This window comes from Oryx dammah, unplaced genomic scaffold (genome assembly GCF_014754425.2).
Source record: "Oryx dammah isolate SB20612 unplaced genomic scaffold, SCBI_Odam_1.1 HiC_scaffold_29, whole genome shotgun sequence".
Classification (NCBI taxonomy): Eukaryota; Metazoa; Chordata; class Mammalia; order Artiodactyla; family Bovidae; genus Oryx; species Oryx dammah.
Window position 1 is genome coordinate 8,932,778 of NW_024070213.1, and position 19,423 is coordinate 8,952,200.

At 51.9% G+C, this 19,423-nt stretch overlaps 1 protein-coding gene across 1 annotated transcript in view; it reads right to left on the minus strand.

The window, feature by feature from the left end:
* The window catches only part of CACNA1I (calcium voltage-gated channel subunit alpha1 I), a 111,689-nt gene that overhangs the window by 81,490 nt on the left and 10,776 nt on the right, over window positions 1–19,423 (minus strand). Inside the window, exons 2-3 of the mRNA XM_040233258.1 lie at window positions 10,228–10,339; window positions 8,460–8,593 (exon numbers count right to left, since the gene is read on the minus strand). Coding sequence (XP_040089192.1) covers window positions 8,460–8,593; window positions 10,228–10,339 — 246 coding nt within the window. The remainder of the gene's footprint in view (window positions 1–8,459; window positions 8,594–10,227; window positions 10,340–19,423) is intronic.

Consider the following 19,423-nt stretch of genomic DNA (forward strand, 5'->3'; position numbering starts at 1 on the left):
ATTCTAGGTCAGAGGACTGAAAAGAGCTGTAGGGTGGGAGGGCACACTGCCTGGTGACATCTTTCAGGATCCTGGATTGAGTGGGTCCTAAAGTCAGAGATCCCTGGACTTTCAGGAAAAGGGATAGTAAGCTTCTTTAAACAAGGTTCAGAGGGTTCCTGTTTGTATAAACTGAAAGAATCCTGACTGATTTATGATTGACTGGTGTCTGGCTTGTCAACCTGTAGCCTGAGAATCTCTGGCGATTTACCCCCTACCCAGTCCTCCATGTCATCTAGCATCCTGTTTCCATGGAAACGGACCCAAGTGGTGATCATCATGCTGTCTCTCCCTCCCACTTTATTCCATATGCAAATGAAGAATCATCCACACCAGGACTTTCCCTGGAACCTTCCCAGGTCCACACCCACCCAAGGGCCGATTCAGCTAAAAGAAAATGGCCCCAGATCCCCCAGCTCCGCAGTGACAGGACACAAAGATACAGAACAAATATGGAGCGTCCCCTCTGTGCTGGCCCTGGGGCCAAGTTCCAGGGACTCCGGGACAATGGTTCAGCCTTGGCCTTGCCCTGGAGCACACAAGCCCTGGAGTAGACAGACCTATAGAGCCCAGGATAAATCAGGGTCTAAAGTCATAGAACCAAGAGGATTCTACCTGGGCCTGCCGACATGTGCTGTGCTTCCTTGACCCAGAGATCATGCACACAGAGCCGTGCAGGAGGCAGGCAGGCAGCAAAGGCTTCTGGAAACAGCCCGGTGGTGACCCTCTCACACCAGTAACCACAGCAAGCCTGCTTGTGGGCACCAGCCTCTGCGGAGCTTCCACGGGTTGGCAGTTGACTTTAGATTCCTCAGCAGATCATGTACATCCCCAGACAGCCCAGGCAGGGCTCCTGAGGCTCCAGTTAAGACTTGGAGACATGGCAGGGCCACAGCTTTGGCCAAGAGCAAATGAAGAAACACAGGCTGTAGGAGAAGAGGGTGGCAGATTCTGAGAGTCACCCACCCAAAGTGCACTCTCTCTTCTTCCAATCTTGCCTGGCCCCAGGGAACAATTCTTGATTGATTTACCCAAATTCAATGATGTTTTCTATTCTCCTAGCTTCCCTTGCAGCTAAGCACAGCCATGAGACCCAGTTCTGGCCAAGTGTGCTGGGACGGGGAAGGATCTAGAAAAGAAAATGTTGTTTTCCAGATCCAAGTAGACACGCACAGCTGGCATAGTCCTGTCTCCCTCCACCCTTCCTGCCTTCAGTGCAGACATGACGCCCACAGCTTCAGCAGCCACCTTGTGCCCATGAAAAGAAGATCTGGAAAATTACAAGGACAGCCCCCGCATCACAGAGCCATTACTGGTAACCACTGACCTCGGAACGTCATGTTATGTCGGGAAAAACATCCCAGTATTTGTGCTGGGGTCAGATGTCCTGTTAATTTGCAGTCCAATGCATCCCTGACAGATACACCAGCAAGTTACACAGAACCAGGATTCGATGCCAGCCCATGGAGCCAAGCTGCCTGGATGCAACTCCTGGCTCTGCCCCCTACCAGGTCGTGACCTCGGGCAGGTCACCCCCTGTCGCTGTGCTCATCTGTGAAATGGAACTGACCGCAGTCCCTCCCTCACAGTGCTAGTCTGAAGATCAGGCCAGATAATGCCCAGCATCAGGCCTACAGTGAGTACTCCGCAAACAGTAGATGCTCTTTTTTTTTTTTTTTCACCTGGATAATGCCTAAGAGGATTCAATTCCTTTTGCTTTTTAAAGTCCCACTGATGGGCCACTTTGGACAATAGGAACTCTCAGCAAGCAACCACAGAAGGGACAAGCCTGCCTGATCTCTTTAGAAAGCTCTAGTTCAGGGATAAGGAACAATTCTTATTGACATTTTGTTGCCCGAGAGCTTGTAAGAGTCGGGTTGGAGAAGCTGCTCCCCTCACACTCTGGGGAGAAGCTGTTTCCAGGGCACGATAGATCCTTGCCCAGCCCCTCCTCCTCCTTCCTCCCTGGCCAAGGTGCAGAGTTCCTGGTGTTACCGCTATTCGTGTTAATATTATTAACGATGACAGAAATTTTTACGAGTCCCCACTGTTTCATTGACAGAGCACATCTGCTTGTCTTGAGAATTAATTCAGATCCTGGGCACGGATCAGAGATGGAGCCCTCCCCAGGCCTCTTCTCCTTCCTGTGGTTCCCAGAACTGGGAATCATGCTCACCACTCGAAGGACTCCTAATGAGGAGCTCTGTGAGGGTCAAAAGAACCCAGACCCACCTGGGCATTTGCATAAAATGCAGATGCCTAGGCCCTCTGTACCTGCTGGGTCAGGATCACCTGGATGAGGCCCCAGAATCTGTATTTTAACCTGTGCCCCAGTAACCCTGTGGCTCTCTGAATTTCAAGGAGCAGAGAGAAGGGGTACAAGGTTGCACATATGTTTAAGAGCCCATTCCTGATCAGCTCATGCTTATCCCTCAGCAGCTCCATTTTCCACGCCAAGACCTTCTCCAGGATCCCATCATAGTCAAAAGCTTTTAAGGGACATCAGACTCAAGGCCACTCCTGTTCCCTGAGCTCCTCCAAGGCGGGGCCCACACCAGCCATGACCTTGGCAAGGGCACTGGCTCAGACTCATTCTAGAAAGGTCCCTACCAGTCCAGCCCTACAGCCCTGGCTCACCATACCCACCTCTCCCAGACACCAGTCATCAGAATTCTTGGGAAAGATTTTAACAGAGGTATCCAGACCCCTCCCCATAGCTGTCAATGGCCATTTCATGTGATTTTATTTTTTTGGTTAAGGGAGGTGGTAGTATTACCAGTATGATGCAGCAAGGGAGATATATAGATAAAGAAAATCTCAAGTTCAAAGAGAATGTCAGTGAATATTTCATGACCTCCTAATGGACTAAGGCAGAGATGCATAGCTTAAATAACACAGTGAGGTAGGTTCCACTATTACCCACTGATGAGTGGGGCTTTGTCACACACTGGAAGAGCCTCTAGTGAGGTGCCAAGGGCCTTGCTGTCCTGGGCTGATCAAGCACAGGAAGAAAATGTAAGGAGTGAAGGAAACAAGACTCTAAGAGATCATTGTAAGGTGAAATTAATAACAATAAATGCAAAGGTGGCTATTTGTGTGTTTTTTTAAAAATCACCTGTGTTTAGCTCCAGGGTAGGAGAGGCCTGGCTTGGAGAGTGCACACAACCTAGGGGAGGCAGGGAGCGAAGCCCCTCAGCAGGCCACAATCCCGCATGGTCCCGGGCGAGGGCAGTCCCTTTTCTCTCCCACAAGTCATCAGTGGGAAGCTGGGGTCCTGCCCCCCAGCCAGGGACCAAGACAGCCTAAAGTTGGTCCGGCAGGGGAGGCCACCTCCCCTCCTTTGACAGACAGCGGGAAAGGCTGGGAACATTTTATATGGGGAAGGGGAGACTCGGGGAGGAAATGAGCCTCTTTCCAACGTGTGAAGGCTGTCACGAGTCTTTGGGGGACACCCTTGCTGGAATGGCAATCCACACCAGTATTCCTGTCTGGAGAATTCCATGGATGGAAGAACCTGGTGGGCTACAGTCCATGGGGTTACAAAGAGTCGGACATAACTGAGCCACTAACACCTCTGAGCGGTCAGGCCCCTGCCCCCTCTCTGGCCTCATCTCTCAGCACCCACCCACCCCACGGGTTCCTGGGCTCTGACAGCCTCCTCTTCCTCAAACAGCCCCTCCAGGCCCCCTGCGTGCTGTCCCCTCTACCGAAGACACCCTCCCCAACCCCTTGCTGGTCAACTCTTACCCCTAGGCCTCTCTTCCTCAGGAAGCTGTATACAGACCCAGTCCACACCCTCATGGCCCTCTACACTTTGCTGCAACGGCTTTGGTCCCAAGTAGAATTTATCTAGAACTTTATTATCTGTTTTATATTGTTTCCTAAATCGTGAGCTTTATGAAATCACAGCAGCATCTGTCTTGTTCCTTTCGTGTGCCCCGTGCATAGCACCTGGTATGCAGCAGGTGCTCAATAAATGCTGACTTTGTCAATGAGTAAGTGTCAAGATCCACCATCGGGCGGGAGCTACAGGAAGACAAATTTCAAACTCCTTGAAAGAACTTTCCAGCACATTAGGCTGGACATGAGTTTGAGCAAACTCCAGGAGACAGGGAAGGACAGGGAAGCCTGGCGTGCTGCAGTCCATGGGGTCGCAAAGAGCTGGACACAGCTTAGGGCCTGGACAACAAAAGCTGTCCCAGGTTGCATTTGGCTGCCTTGTGAGTTGCCTCCAGTGGCAGCACACAAGCAGGGGCTGACTGGATATGGAGGTGAAGGCTCTGACCTCTACAGGCACCTTCCAGTGTGGAGGTTCTGTCTCCTCTGTCGCTTGAAAAGCGAGTCAGTAATTTGGGGATAAGGAGGAGCAGGAAGGAAGAAAACGTCCTAGGGATGGCAGGCCTGTTGCTCAGGAAACAGGACATTTATAGCTGCGGGCTTGGGTGGGACTGAGTGGGGGGAGCGGGGCTCTGAAGCCCAGGCTTGTGGCTCCCCATCCTGCCTACTGCACCCACACCATCCCTAGGCACAAAGGACAGGAAGGACCCAGAGCTCCGGGTCACCAGAGTTCCCAGCATCCCACATGGGGCTGTTCATGACTCACAAAAATGTCTCTGTTGAGCCCACCACCAAGCCAAGACTGGCTACGTAACTCCCAGGACCCAGTGCTAAGTGAAAACTTAGGGCCCCTGTTCAATAAGAATTTCCGAACTTCTCTGGTGGTACAGCAAATAAGAGTCTGCCTGCCAATGCAGGGGACGCGAGTTGGATCTCTGGTTCGGGAAGATTCCACATACCTCGGGGCAGCTAAGCTTCACAACTACTGAGCCCATGTGCTGCAAATACTGAAGCCCAGGCATCTGCAGCTCTGCTCCGAAGTAAGAGAAGCCGCTGCAATGAGAACCCCACGCACCACAACCGGAGAGCAGCCCCTGCTCGCCCAAACTGGAGAAAGCACGTGCACAGCAACAGACTCAGCGCAGCCAAAAGTAAGAAAAAATAATGTAAAGTGGAATCTTCTATGAAAAGAATTGCAAATATTACGTGTTACACACATATACGGAATCTAGAAAAATGGCATAGATGAAACTGTTTGCAAAGCAGAAATAGAGACACAGACATAAAGAACAAATGCACAGACACCAAGGTGGGGAAGGGGTGGGTGGGAAGAACCGGGAGGCTGGGGTTGACAGAAAGGTACTACTGCATATAAAATGGGGCTTCCACGTCTAAAACTGATAACTAACGAGAACCTCTTGTGTGGCACAGAGACCTCCACTCAGGGCTCTGCAGCGACCTAAATGGGAAGAAAACCCCAAAGAGAGAGGATATATGTATACATACAGCTGATTCGCTTTGCTGACACAGCAGAAACTAACATAATATTGTAAAGCAACTATACTCCAATAAAAATTTTCAAAGAAAGAATTCCGTTGTGGAAGACCAGCAACCACTAGAAAAAGAAAAAAGAATTTCAAACTGTTGAAAGCAGAGCATTGCACCAAGTATGGGGCCCTACGGGGCTGCACATGTACCCAGCGCTCCCTGACCCCCCAGGAGGCTGCTGGCCTGTGGACCCCACCCCCGTCCCGTCTCTACCCCAAAGACCAAGAGAAGATATCAAACGGAGACCTCGCCACAATGCTGAAGCCAACCCAGATCCTTAGACCACTCAGTTTAGATCTTTATTGTCTTTTTTTATAAATATGAGCAGACAGAGGGGAACCGCTAAGCAATAGAGGAGACTCTTCAAGGCAAAAGGGCAGGGCGGGGGCACTCATGGGAGGCAGTCAGTGGAGCCAGCAAAACAAATGACTTCCTTGAAACAAGAGTTAAGAAAAATCATCCTAAAATTTGGAATTTCGGCAAAGGAAGGGCAGCATTTCTCATGATATCATTTGGAGCACTATTTAACAGACCCATCTAAAGATTATTTCATTATCTGGGGGAACACACCTTGGTCTGATTCACTCTTTACTGTTAATTAAAGGTCTAGCTGCTATGAAATTACATGTGAACTTGGAGATATTTGTAAGTGGTTTCTGCCCAATAGAAAAAGATAACCCCAAAGATTATGGTTTTATGACCCTATAAGGCCATTAACCAGCTTTGATTCTAAGCACCTCACATCCCCAGGTTTTTTTTTCCATTACCTGTTTTCCTGATTCTGACAATTACCATCCTGCTGATTGCTCATTAATGAGTCGAATAAATCTGTAATATACATGTTCCTTCTAAGATTTGTGTGAGGGTAATTATTTTTAACTTTCTGGAAATTATACTTTGACTTCAGGATCACTAAAGCTTAATTTGTATCTACGAAGAGATATGAGTGAATATTGCATCCATAAAAACAAGCTGCTCTGAAAAATAAGAAATTCAAGAGCAACAAGCAATCCTGAGAATTAAAAAGACACAGAGGAGATGAACACTTCCATTAGGGGCAGTAAATTGAGAAAAGGACATTGTTAGTGATTCAGAAGGCCAAGTCAAGGAATTCTCTCTTAGTACAGATGAAATCTGTAAGAGAGCTGAACGAAACATGCAGAGAATAGAGAGAGGATGGAAATAACCACTTACTGGGAATTCTAGGAGAGAGCAGAGAAGAATGGCCAGTCACCAAACAAGATACGGAATAATGTTTTTCTGACCTGAAGGATACACAAGTCTTGAGTTCCAAAAGGCCCCACCGGAAGCGATCCCTGCCCTTGTGAAATGTCTGAATTCTGAAGGTAAGGAGAAAACCTTCAAGCTTCTAACAAAGAAAAAGCAGGTTTCTCCCAACAAAGAAGAATCAGATCTCTAGTGGCCTCAGCTGCAATATATGGTGTCGATTTGGATGGTACCACACGCAGGGCTCTGAGGGAGAAAAACTGCGACTCTAGAGCAGTGCAGACAAAAACTGCCCTTCACCCACCGAGATCAAAGGGATATATGCTTGGGCAGGCAAGACTGAACAATGACACTATCCAAGCACCTTTTCTTTTTATTGAATTGGTCAAAAAATTCATTTGGATTTTTCCTTAACATGTGATGGAAAAACCCAAATGAACTTTCTGGCCAATCCAATTAAAAAAAAAAAAAAAAAAAAAACTACTTAAGGATGTCCTCCAGCCAAACCAAGATGAGAATGAGCAGGAAGAATCTGACAAAGAGTGTAACACAGCTCCCACGTAGGGACCCAGTTTAACTTCTAATTTGGTCTAAATCATCGCTGCTAATATGGCTGTGGAACTGAATACAGCTCTGAGGAAAGGATACTGTCACATTCTAAAGAACACCAGCGAGCAAACCACTGCCCTTCAGGACACATCGGCGGAATTCGGTGTGTACATGGTGATACTGACTACCCATCTCAGCCACCTGCCTGGCCACCCTCCCTGCAACTTCTCAAGGGCATCACACACATATCTTGGCACACACATGTACACACACGCACATGTTCTCACGGACACTGACATGTGTACACACTCACATACACACTCGTGGGTCTCTAGACTTTTTGTCCCTGCTTTTCACTTCTGCCATATTGACCATTACTGGGCATGGTTAACACCTGTCCATCTTCCAGCTGTTGTGCATGCGTCACCTCCTCAGGCAAGTCGTCATATCCCCAAGTTCCCAGCCTGGTGCGAAGATGCTCTCAGAGAATCGTAACTCTTTCCCAGAGCCCTGGTCTCAGCGTGTGGCACGTTCACCCGTGTAGCTGCTGATGCCTCTCTCCAGATGGTACTCGGGAAGGATACAGTTTATGTCTAGATTTGCTATCCTTCCTGCCCTGCACTGGAGACAGTGCTGACACTTAGTAGGAGCTCAGTCAACTGCTGACTGTGGGATGAATGTGTGGATGGGCCACCAGCCTGGCTTAACCCAGGAAAGGAAGGACAAGGCACAGAGCAGAGGCCAAGATACTCCAAACAGGTTAAGTTGTCCCCTGACCTCTTTCTGACGATAGGTTACATCTTGGCAGAAATAACCACGGTTTGGAGTCAGATGGTAGAGCCTGTGCTGGGTCTCTAACTTGCTAAGTGATCTAGGATGATAATAATAATAGCTCACATTTGCTGGGTGCTCACTTTAATGGAGCTGTCCTTTGTTATACATTATCCCCATTTCACAGATGAGGAAACTGAGGTTTAGAGAGGTTAAGTAGCTTTCTTAAGGTCACAGTTAGTGTAAAACAGACCCAGTATCAGCTGACAGCGCAGGAAGTCACACAGTTCACCAGAATGAGGGGGAAGGAATGTCTGTTTGTCCGGGCCATTCAGGGAAGGGACATCATTTCTTCCATCACAGGGGCCCAGGAGGAATCCAGACAATAGCACACAGCTTCATCATTATTACCAAGAAGCCCCAGAGATTATTTACCCGATGTCTGGCATGCATCAGAGGCTAGGACCTGTCTGACATGGTCTACCTACCCTGCCATGACAATGAAGAAATCCAGTCGGTTCCATGTGTCCCCAAGGTAGCACTTCTTGCCAAAAATGCCCAGGGCCACCATCTTGAGCACCATCTCCATGGCAAAGAAGACAAAGATGAAGTCATCAAAGACCTGCAGGGGCAGGAGGAGGACAAGAAGCAAGGGACAGCGTGAGGTCCCAGAGCAGGACACAGGGTTGGAGCCACGGTGTGAGGTGGGAAGACGGGCATGGGCACGAGGGTCCAGGGAGAGACCTGGAAACATCTTCTCCTGGTCCGGGAGAGAACCTCAGAGGTCCTGGTCCAAGGCACTCATTTCACAGAGGAGGAGACCGAGGCCCAGAATGGGGAATGAGCCTGCCCAGGGTTTTCTAACCCCCTCTATTTGTTCCCTAAAAGCAAGCATAATGACAAGGGACCCAGATGGGAGTGGGCAAAGGGGGTCTCCCTAATAATTGCCATGCCCTGGGCTAGACCCTTGCCATGCATTCTCTCTTCAGTTCTCTGAGTGACCCCTTGAATGCTGCCATTTTATCAATGAGGAACCGGAATCTCAGACTGCTTCAGAAACTCGCCGCAGTTCCCACAGCCGTGAAGGGAAAAAGTGACACTCAGGTCTCCCTGACTCCTAAACACACATGGAAGGAGCTTTCTCAAAACAGGCCTGACACCCGCCCTGGGCACAGGTCCCCATGATGTCTTCCTCTGCTCAGAAAGGAAGCCCCCAAATACGGCCACAATCACGGGCTCATGTCTATTTCCTGGGGATGGGGCCTGGGTGGAATCCCTCCTTCCAGAATCAATGAAGGTTAAAGACAATTCAATTCAGCAAATGGAGGCTGAGCACCTTCTCTGTGTAGCTCATAGGCTGAGTGTTGGGGGCCCAGAGATGAATGCTCGCTAAATTCACCACCTGGTAGGGAAGCCAGTCTAGTACTCACTGAGGTTAATAATGGGTTCTAACTCCACCCAGGACCCTGGGGCCAGCCCAGGAGCTTGTTACCCACTTGGACCCCAGACCCACCTCAGAGATTCTAATTCTGCAGGTTTTGTATGGGCCAGGGGTCTGGATCTTGAACGTGTACCCCCAAGGGAATTGGAGAAACTGGGCTGCTTGGGAACCTCTGGGTCCTATGGGAACAGAGGAAGCAGAGGGCAGTTCCTCTCGGGAGGAATCTGAGTTTCTCAGAGAGACAGAATTAGATGTTTCCATGCCTGTAAAATGGGTATAAACCTATAAAATGGGTATAAACTTAACACCCTGCACTACAGCTGTACGTGTGCCATAGGGGCCAAAGGTCAGGCCTCCACCTGGGATCTCTGTGAAATGAGAAGAGGAGAGGTCCAGGAGGCGGCTCCTAACGGCATCGACATAGTGACGGAGCTCGGCCTTTATCCCGATCACTGGGAGTGAAGGGCAAGGCTTTCTTCAGGGAGTGTCAGGCCACTTGCGCTCTACTGGATAGGGGGGTGGGGATGGGGAGACCAGGAGGAAGTTGGTGATGGGAGAAAAGGAAGGGCATGGACTAGGGCAGAGGCCTCGAGACAGAGAGGAGAGGACGGAAAGGAGAGAGGATGGAAGGGTGGCAGGTAGGACCAGCTGGCAGTGAGGCAGAGAGGATGAGCCCAGCGAGGGCAGGACCAGGAGTGAAGAAGTAGCTGGGCGGGGCGGGGCGGGGCCTAGCTAGGATGGGCGGGGCCGGGGCGGGGACTGAGGGGCGGGGAGGGGCGGGGCGGGGAGGGGCGGGGCGGGGCAGCCGGCCTCACCTGCAGGATCTTGCAGCGCTCTGACAGGCAGTCCATGTCGTCGCACGGCTGGTACATGCCGAGGGTCACGCAGTTCAGCAGGATCACCAGCATGCTGATACATTCAAACCACGTGCGCACCAAGTCAAGGACACAACAGCTGGGGGGCCACTCCCCCACCACCAACACAGATATCCACCCCATTGCCCCCCAGGTGCCTCCCCTGGTGGGTCAGTGCCTATATTTTCAAAGACCTTTTAAACAGCCTACCCGGACTCCTCACAACAGACATGGCCAAACCCACCAGAGAACCTGAACTCCGCTAAGCCACCATCTGCCAGGATGCCCTCCCCACCGCCTGCCACCGACCTCTTTGCCCCAGCCTGAATTCCCCCAGACCCAGAAAGGAAGAGGTCCCCAGAGACCTGACTGGGGGACCATCTCCAGACTCTCCCAGCCTGTCTAACTCTGACTTCCTTCCTCTGACTGTCACTGCCTCCCTTCTCTGACCATCCCTCCCCTCCCCCACCCACGCCCCCTCCATCTCTACCCAAGCCCTGGAGCTGAACCCTGCAGACCGTCCATCCAGCACGGCTGAGACTGGCCAGACACCCTGTACTTCACTCCTCTCCTGTGGCTGGATTACAGCTCATCGCCAGACTCCAGCAGGTCTGTGCCTGGGCTCCCCCCAGCCCCTGCACGAATCAGGGTGGGGCTCAGCCTCCTCAGGCCCGTCCAGGCAGAAAGGCTCCTGCAGCCAGCAGCTGGGCCGGGCCTCAAGGGCACGTGCTTAGACCGGGTGAGTGGGCTTTCCAGGCCAGGCTGCTCTCCTCTCTAACACCCTGCTCCTTCCTGGCTGGTTCCTGCTCAGTCTTAGAACACAGCCCACTGATGTTCAGCCCCATACCTCCCTCCCAAACCTAGAATCCCCAAGCCCCCAGGGGAACCAGGGGAGCCAGAACCCAGAAGGACCCAAGGGCCTGGGTCATTCACGGGTTAACTTGCTGACAAGCTCACTGTCTTTATCCAAGGCTAGAACCTACATTCCAAGGGGACAGGGTGGTGGCATTCACGCTCCGACAGTGACAAGCATCTAGGAAGAGCAAAATAAATGTCGTGATTGAGTAAACCTCTCTAGGTGCTGCCCACTCTGACACCCAAAGATTCTTCTTGAGTGTCCCCAAATGAAAGCTCTGGCCCCTCAATTTCAAAGCCCTTTCTCTGAGCTCAGATGCAGCTATGCCAGTCAGCCTCTCAGCCAGACCCCACCCAACGGTGGGGTGAGGATCTCTTGCCTAATGGAAGATTGACCCAGTTTCCTTGGCAACAGCCTCCCTCCCATCCCCAGTCCTTGCTCACCTTGGGATACTGCCTTCCCTCCCGCCTCCCTGTCAGACCCTCCTTGCCCCAACTCTGCTCCTTCCTGCCCCCTCAAACCTCTGCCACTCTCCTGCCACAGCCTGTAATTAACTTCAGTCGTTGCCAGGGCCCCCTTCTAGCCTGAGCATCGCTCCAGCAGCAGCTTCATCATTAATTAACTTTTTTGAAGTTCAAACGTTCTAATTACCAGCAAACGTCCCCCATCCTCTTTGCGTTTTCCCCTGGCCTGTTGTGCTCTCTCTCCTTCCAGCCACCTCTTCTGCTCCCTTTGCCCTTCCTGCCAGCTTCAAGTTCAAAGTGCACTTGGCAGGTGTCTTCCAAGAACCTGGCACTCCCACTTCTTCCTCATCAAGGCCCTGAGCAGTGGAAGTCAGCAGACCCATTTTACAGATTAGGAAAACTGAGGTTTAGAGAAATGAGGGGCCTCTCCCAGCTCAAACAGCTGGGAAGCGTTGGAGCTGAGATTCACACCAGACCTGCTCTCCTCTGTGATGCAGGGCTTGTCTCTTCCTGTGTCTTTCCTTGCCCTCCTCTGAGGCCTCAGCTCATCTTCAGCATCTCTCACCTGAGCCCTGCCAGCCTCCCTGCTGGCCTCCAGCTCTGGTCTCTGCCACTCCAATCTGCCCTGCACACAATCCTGAGGTGTTTGTTGTGTGGCCAATACTATCCAAGCTCTTTGCAAGTGTTATTGCATTTAATCCTCCAGCCCTATTGCAAGCCCCAGTTACAAGTGAGGAAACAGAGTCACAAAGGGGAACACACTTTTGCCCAAGGACCCCAGCTGGAAAAAGGCAGAGCTGAGCTACAAAATCAGAGCCTGCTGTTCTTGCCCCATTTCATCATCACTAAATTAATCTGGCTGAAGCCCAATTCTGATTAGACCTCTCCCCTATTCAAAAGCCTTCCAGAGGTGATGGGAGGGTGGCTCCCATCACCCTCCCTAGCCTGACACCCACAGCCTCCTACACCCTGACCTCAGTGAACTCTTCTGGCCTTCTCTCCCGCTAGCCTGGACATGCACTGAACTTCTTGCTGTCCCCAGTTATCCCCTTTGCATGGGGTATGCATGCATACCTTTCTACCAACATGCATATCCTCTACCAACTTTACCAGGCAAACTCCTACTCATCCTTCACAGCCCAGGTCAGCTGTCACCTCTTCTGGAAGCTTTCCTGAAGCACCTTTCCCCACTCACCTAGAGGTGGCTCAGCCTCCTTCCCGAAGTGCTCCCCACCCACCTGGTCTAGCTCATATTGTGTTAATGAATTTGGCAGTAGTCATGACTACTGCCTGCCAGGCCCCTAGGGACATGGCCCTAACTCTTCTCATAGCCCACAGGGAGCAGATGGAGAAACGGCCTGGAGAGCTGGAGTGACCTGGCCAAGGTCACAGTCAGTGAGTTGCCTGAATGGTCTGACTTAGCGGTGCTGTGCTGCCATAGGGCCACCTCTGGTGCATGTCCCTCGAAAGGGGCAGATGGAGCGGCTTTCACCTCTAGATGGCTCAGCTTCAGGGATGGACAGTCTCAGCCCTGCCCCAAGGCACTCAGGGAAATCCCAGATGGCAGGGCTGGGCCCTTTCCAGGAGCCTGCAAGGCTCAGAAGTCAGGCCAGAGCTGGCATCACTGTCTGCGGATCCTGACACACTCCCCACTGGCTCGGGGATCAAAGGCATAAGCCCTCCTTGAAGTTAAACCAGACCACGTGGCGTGGGAAGGAGAGTGGTGGAAGGAGTGAAGGTCCTGGGCTGAGCAATTTGGTGGCCTGGCCCAGCGCCCAGAGCTGCCATCATTAGTCACAAGCACCGGGGAATTCTGAAAGCTGTCAAGCAGAGCTCCAGGACTCTGGGACAGCTCAAGAGAGGACAGAGGCCCAGAGAGGGTGGTACAGGATGGCCCGACTTGCCTTTGCCTGTCGGGCCCCTTAACCTCATGACCTTTGCCACGGGTGGGACTCCTCATGCTGGCTCCCTGCACTGGGGTACAGGGCAGGCTGGGGCCCGGGTGCCAGCTCCACGAGGGCCTCCCATGGTGAAGCTCAGGGCCCCCGCCTGGCACCCAAGGCTCTGTAGTTAGGACCCTGCCACCTTGCCCACTTGGCCACCCAGACTCTCACGCCTCTCCAGGTGACCTTTGCCACAGAACAACCCCATCCCGGCCCTCAGAGAGCCCCTGATCCCATCCCCCACTGCACAGAGGGGACACAGAGGGGCAGAGAGGGGCAGAGAGCATCCCAGGGACACGATGGCTCTGGAGCAGAAGTGACCCTCAGAAAAGAGACTCTCCAGCCACAAGGTCCCTGAGCTTTCCACTTTTCTAATGAAATAGCAGATATTAAGAATACGTCATTTAAACCTTACAGTAAGCACATGAGGAAGGGAGCCCAGAGGCCCCAGAGCACAGACCCATGTGACCGTTGTCAAGAACCAGGGCTTGTCATGTATGTGCAACTGGGAAGCCCCTGTCCTTGTCCACCTCTTCTATAACAGGCTCCAGGGGTTCCCATTCTTTGGCTTTGGGGTGAAAAAAAAAAGCCACCTCACCAGCAAAGGACTGAGAATCTGACTAATGTTATCTGCTGATTACTTAACATGACCTTGAGTAAGGACAAGAGATGTGATCACAAACCCTTTAGACCATGGCTGCCTCCCAACGGCAGAACCTTCACTCACAGGCTTTGAATACAATCAATCAACAACTTGAAGAGTCATCCTTCACCTTCAGCCGAGTCCCCTCAACTGGCCGGTGCTACTGTTACCCCATTTTACAGATGAGGAAACTGAGGCACCAGCACTGGCTCCAGGGCTCCAGCCACAGCCACCCAGGGGTCACATGGCTGGTATGTGGCAAAGTCAGGATTTGAACATGCTTCTCCTGACTCCAAACCCCATGTTCTCAGCCACATGCTGTGGCCTCAGGGAACAAGGCCTGGACTGGCACATGCTCAGTGGAATATTTGCTTTTCCCTTCCAACTGGGAGACTTCCCTGGTGGCTTAGACGGTAAAGCGTCTGGCTACAATGTGGGAGACCCAGGTTCAATCCCTAGGTCGGGAAGATCTCCTGGAGAAGGAAATGGCAATCCACTCCAGTATTCTTTCTTGGAAAACTCCATGGACAGAGGAGCCTCATAGGCTACAGTCCATGGGGTCGCAAAGAGTCGGACACGACTGAGAGACTTCACTCACTCACTCACTCACTCACTCACTCACTCCGACTGGGAAGGAAGGAGATGGTGCAGCAGAGGGTGGGAGGGGAAGCCAGTGAGGAGAGGGTGCCAGCCTCAAAGTCCCCAGCAAGAGCTGAGCCAGACCAGGAACATCTCCACCCCATGCCTGTCTTAAGAAGATGGGGTGTGACCTGGTAGGACAGGGCCACCAGCAAAGCTATGATGCCAAGGGCCCCCTCGAACCTGCCACTTCCTAAAGAGAAGAGTGACTGGCTGGGCAATGTCCAGAGCCCAACCAGGCCCCTCAGGGCAGCCTCCTCTCCAGGAGCCAGAACCAGAGGCCTGCACGGTTACCACGGCAACCACCACCCTCCATCCTGCAGGCTCAGCTGACAGTCACGGTTTCTGCAACTCCAGGGGGCTCTGGGAGGGTGGGTAGGGGATGGCAGTGCTCAGTTTGGCTGGGGCAGCCAAGTTTGTTTTTATTTTTGTCAAATCTGAAATCAGATCCATTTCCCAGCGTGCACTTCAGTTGTCTAAATAAATCAAGTGGAGGAAGCAAGCCAGGAGCTACATCCTCCTAGACCAGGGAGGCAGGGAAGGTGAGCCTGCCCCTATACAGAGCTCCCTCCTCTGTCTGTTTCCAGGGCATCCAAGGATGGGCACCCAGGCCTCAGGCCTTCATAGACCAGGGCCTGAGGTTCCAGACCCTTATTCTTGGGCCAGTTTTGTGCTTCTTCAAGGCCAGGTTCACAAGCATCCATGGAGCACCTATGGATATCTGACCTGTGCATCAGTGTACTGAGACGAGCCAGGCTGGAGGTGCCCAGAGTGCTTACCTGTTCTAAGACCTGCCATGGTATGAGGTCACATAGTATGCACTGTACTAGAAGTGGCTACCATTTGGAATGTTGGCTATGTTGCAGGCCCTGGGCTTTAAAGAGGATATCCATTCACTTACTCACTCATTCATTCAACTTTTCTTTATGAGCCACAACCACTCTGGAAAGCTGCTTGGCAGCACTTATTAAAACTAAACAGAGGGCTTCCCTGGGGATCCAATGGTTAAGAACCCGCCTGCTAAAACAGAGGACATGGGCTCAATTCTTGGTCGAGGAAGGTTCCACATGCCACAGGGTAACTAAGCCATGTGCCACAAACTCCTGAGCCCATGTGCCACAACTACAGAAACCTGAGCACCCTAGAGCCTGGGCTCCATGACAAGAGAAGCCGCCGCAGTGAGGGGCCCACGCACCGTCACTAGACAGTAGCCCCCACTCTCTGCAACTAGAGAAAGCCCTGTGCAGCAATGACAACCAGGTACAGCCAAAAATTAAATTAATAAATATTTTTTAAAAAGAAGGGTGACTTTAAAAAACATAAGCCCATCATGCTAGGATCCAGCTGTGCCACTCTTGGGTCCACAGCCCCCAGAGAAATGCCCAAATAAGTCCACAAAAAGGCACGTGTTACCCTTAACAGTCCCAACTTGGGAACAATCTAAGTGTCCATCAACAGGAGAATGAGTCTGGCAGGAGATTTCAACTGGAGATGATCTGGGCCCTCGGGGGAACATGCGGCCATGTCTGGAGACGTTTTGGGTTGTCACAACTGGGTTTTGAAGGAGGCTCTTGGCATCTGGTGGATGGAGACCAAGGATGCCACTCAACATACCACAATGACAGGGCAGCCCCACCACAAAGAACTCTCCAGCCTGAAATGCCCACAGTGCCAAGGCTGAGAAACTGCGGCACATTCCTTTGATGGAACACTGCTCAGTGATCTAAAAGAACACACTACTACAGCAGCATGGATGGAGCGGCCAGAGCTAATGCTGGTAACAGGAACCAGAAGAGCAAAGAGCGTCCAAGTTATATGAAGTGAAAACCCAGGCAAAGCAAAGCAACAGTGAAAGAGGTCAGAAGGGCAGTAACTCTAGAGGAGAGAGAGTTCATCGCGGATGGCGTGAGGGAGCTTGCAAGGGCTGGAGATGTTCTTCTTGGACGGAGTGAGGTCACAGGAGTGTGTTTACATGGAAAAATGCCTTGAGCTGGACATTTAGGTTTGCGAGCTCTATTGCACGCAAATTTTATCACAAAAAAAAAGTGTAACAAAAAGTGATGCTGAGCTACAGCTATAGGGAAATATAAAATGCAACAATTAAAAAGCCACAACCCTTGCTGGGGCACCGGCTGTCAGGGACCCCCCAGAAGACCTTTAACCACAACCCTGCAAAGGAGGGGTGTCACCCCTGTTTCACAGACTTGCCCAAGGCCACAGCAAGGGACAGAACAGGGATCTGAACCTCGCAGCATTCTGTCTTCGTTTAAGAATTTCTTCTGTCCAAGCCCACGGCAACCTTGGAAGATGGGCATGGCAGACATCATTCCACCCACTTTACAGATATGAAAATGAAGGTCTTAGGACTTCATTAGCGATCCAGTGGTTAAGACTCCCCGCTTCCACTGAAAGGGGCATGGGTTTGATCCCTGGTCAGGGAACTAAGCTCTCACATCTCACATGCCTCGTGGTGTGGCCAAAAAAAAAAAAAAGAAAGAAAGAAAATGAAGGTTCAGAGATGGTAGGATTTTCCCAAGCTGACACAGTAGTTCAGCTGAGACCGAAAATTACTCCACAAAGTGAACAGACCCGCTGGGCAGATGATCCTCATCCTCTATCCTCTTTCCACCTACATGCTTCTAGTGACAGGGAGCTCCCCACATGACACACAGCCCTTCCCCAGGCTGACTGGTTCTAGTTATAAGCTATGGAAGTTCAGCAGGCTGAGATCCCTTAGGAAGAGTGTCACTGCCCCCAAGCCCACTTCTTAGAGTCTGTGTAATTTGACAACTCATTGAATTTGGCCGAAGTCTTTGATTCCCAGATGCCCAGCAGGCCTCTGTGCCCAGTGCAGACAGCCGGGGTGGAGGAGGCAGTGGCAAGGGAACTGGGGCCGCCAGCTTGGAAGGAAACCAGGGTGGATGGTCCATGGGAAGGAAGCTCCAGCCAAGGAGACTCTCCAGATGCCGCACTCCAGCCACTGCTGAAGAGAAGGGCAGGGAAGGCCCCTGGAGACCAGGGTCCCGCTGTCTGCGAGGCGACCTAGCCTCAGGAGCCCACCCACAAAGAAGGTGAGCCTGCAGGGGAGCCTCTTGGAGTCCTAGCAGGGGGTGTGGAGGCCTCCCCTGGGCCCTTACAGAACCTCAGACATGCCCCTGACGACAGCGTGTTTCTGTCCCGGCGTCCCACCCCCAACCAGGCCGTGCTTTCCAGGGGCAGCGCATATCCGACCTTCTCTGTGCCCAGAGGCCCACCTGGAGCAGCAGCTCAGGGCATTTACAGCCTCAGGGAAGGAGTGAGGTGCCCATCACTTGGAGGCATCAAGGAGGCTAAAGAGGGATTTCTGTGTTGACGGGATCTGCAGCCCCCCTCCCCACCTCAAACTCCCCCTCCTCTCCTTTCTAACATCCATCACTCACTATTCATAAATTCAGCTCCTCTTCACTGAGCCCCCACCCTCCTCTGTCTGGCCCACAGTGACCCTGGAAACCCTGAATGAAGATGACATGGTCCCTGCCCTCCAGAAGCCATGAGCAAACACAAACACTAACGGAGATGAGGTTGGACAGGGTGAGGGCTGGACAGGGGGTGATGACGCTCTTCCTTGGCCTCCTGGGGGCCTGTCCCCCACCACACGTCTTCTCTGCCTGCCCCTGACCACCCATGTGTACATGTTCACATGTGCATTCCCACGGAGCCCCCCCACACTTACACACGCCAAAGTGTGTGCACACCAGCCTCCGCGCCCCCCTGGGGGCAGCAGCACTGGGCACGGCCGACCCACTCTCTCCCCGCTCCAGCAGCTCTTAAGCATTTCTGTACCTCCTGGGGAAGTTCATGAACCCTTTCTCAGAATACTGTTTTTAAGTGCATAATTTTTTTTTTTAAAGAAGGCTTAGTATTAGAAAGGAAGGAAACCAGTTATGTTAAAATAGTTGTCAAAATATTTTTTAGAAAAACAAATTTGTGATGGAGAACTCTGTGTGCTTCGTTATCAACACAATGAATAACCAAAGCCAGGGGCGGGTCTGAGCCTGTGTGCCTGGGAAGCTGGGGAGAATGACAACGGCCTTCCCAGAGCTCTACAAGGGACTGAGAGGCGGCTCAAAACTATCGGTGGCTGCTGCTGATGGCAGCGGCAGGAACTGCCGGTGACCCCACTGTGCTCGGTTGCCTCTGTTCACAATACAAAGAAATGCTACATTACAGTCAGAAGTCAATGAAACCAAACACACAGCTTGTCCCGATTCAAGTGGACGAAACTCAGTTTAAGACCCTTAAGAAACTCCTGCTGGGCGCTGGGGACACCACAAGCCCCTGGACAGACCCTCATCTTGCTTGGCGGACCTTACCTTTTAAATGCTGGCCTTTCCCAGGCTCCCCAGGCCCCTGAGATTCCCTCTCCATCCACTGAACCCACACCCAGACCCATAGCCTCGATGACCCGCCCTGGACTGACAGGTCCAGAGTGAGCCACAGGCTCATTCTGCTGAACTAGCCTCCCAAGCACTGCTCTGGGATATCCCAGGGAACCTCAAAGTCATCATGTCCAAAATGGGATAGGTCATCCTCTCTGCAGACCACCAAACTCCCCCCTGAACTTCCCATCCCA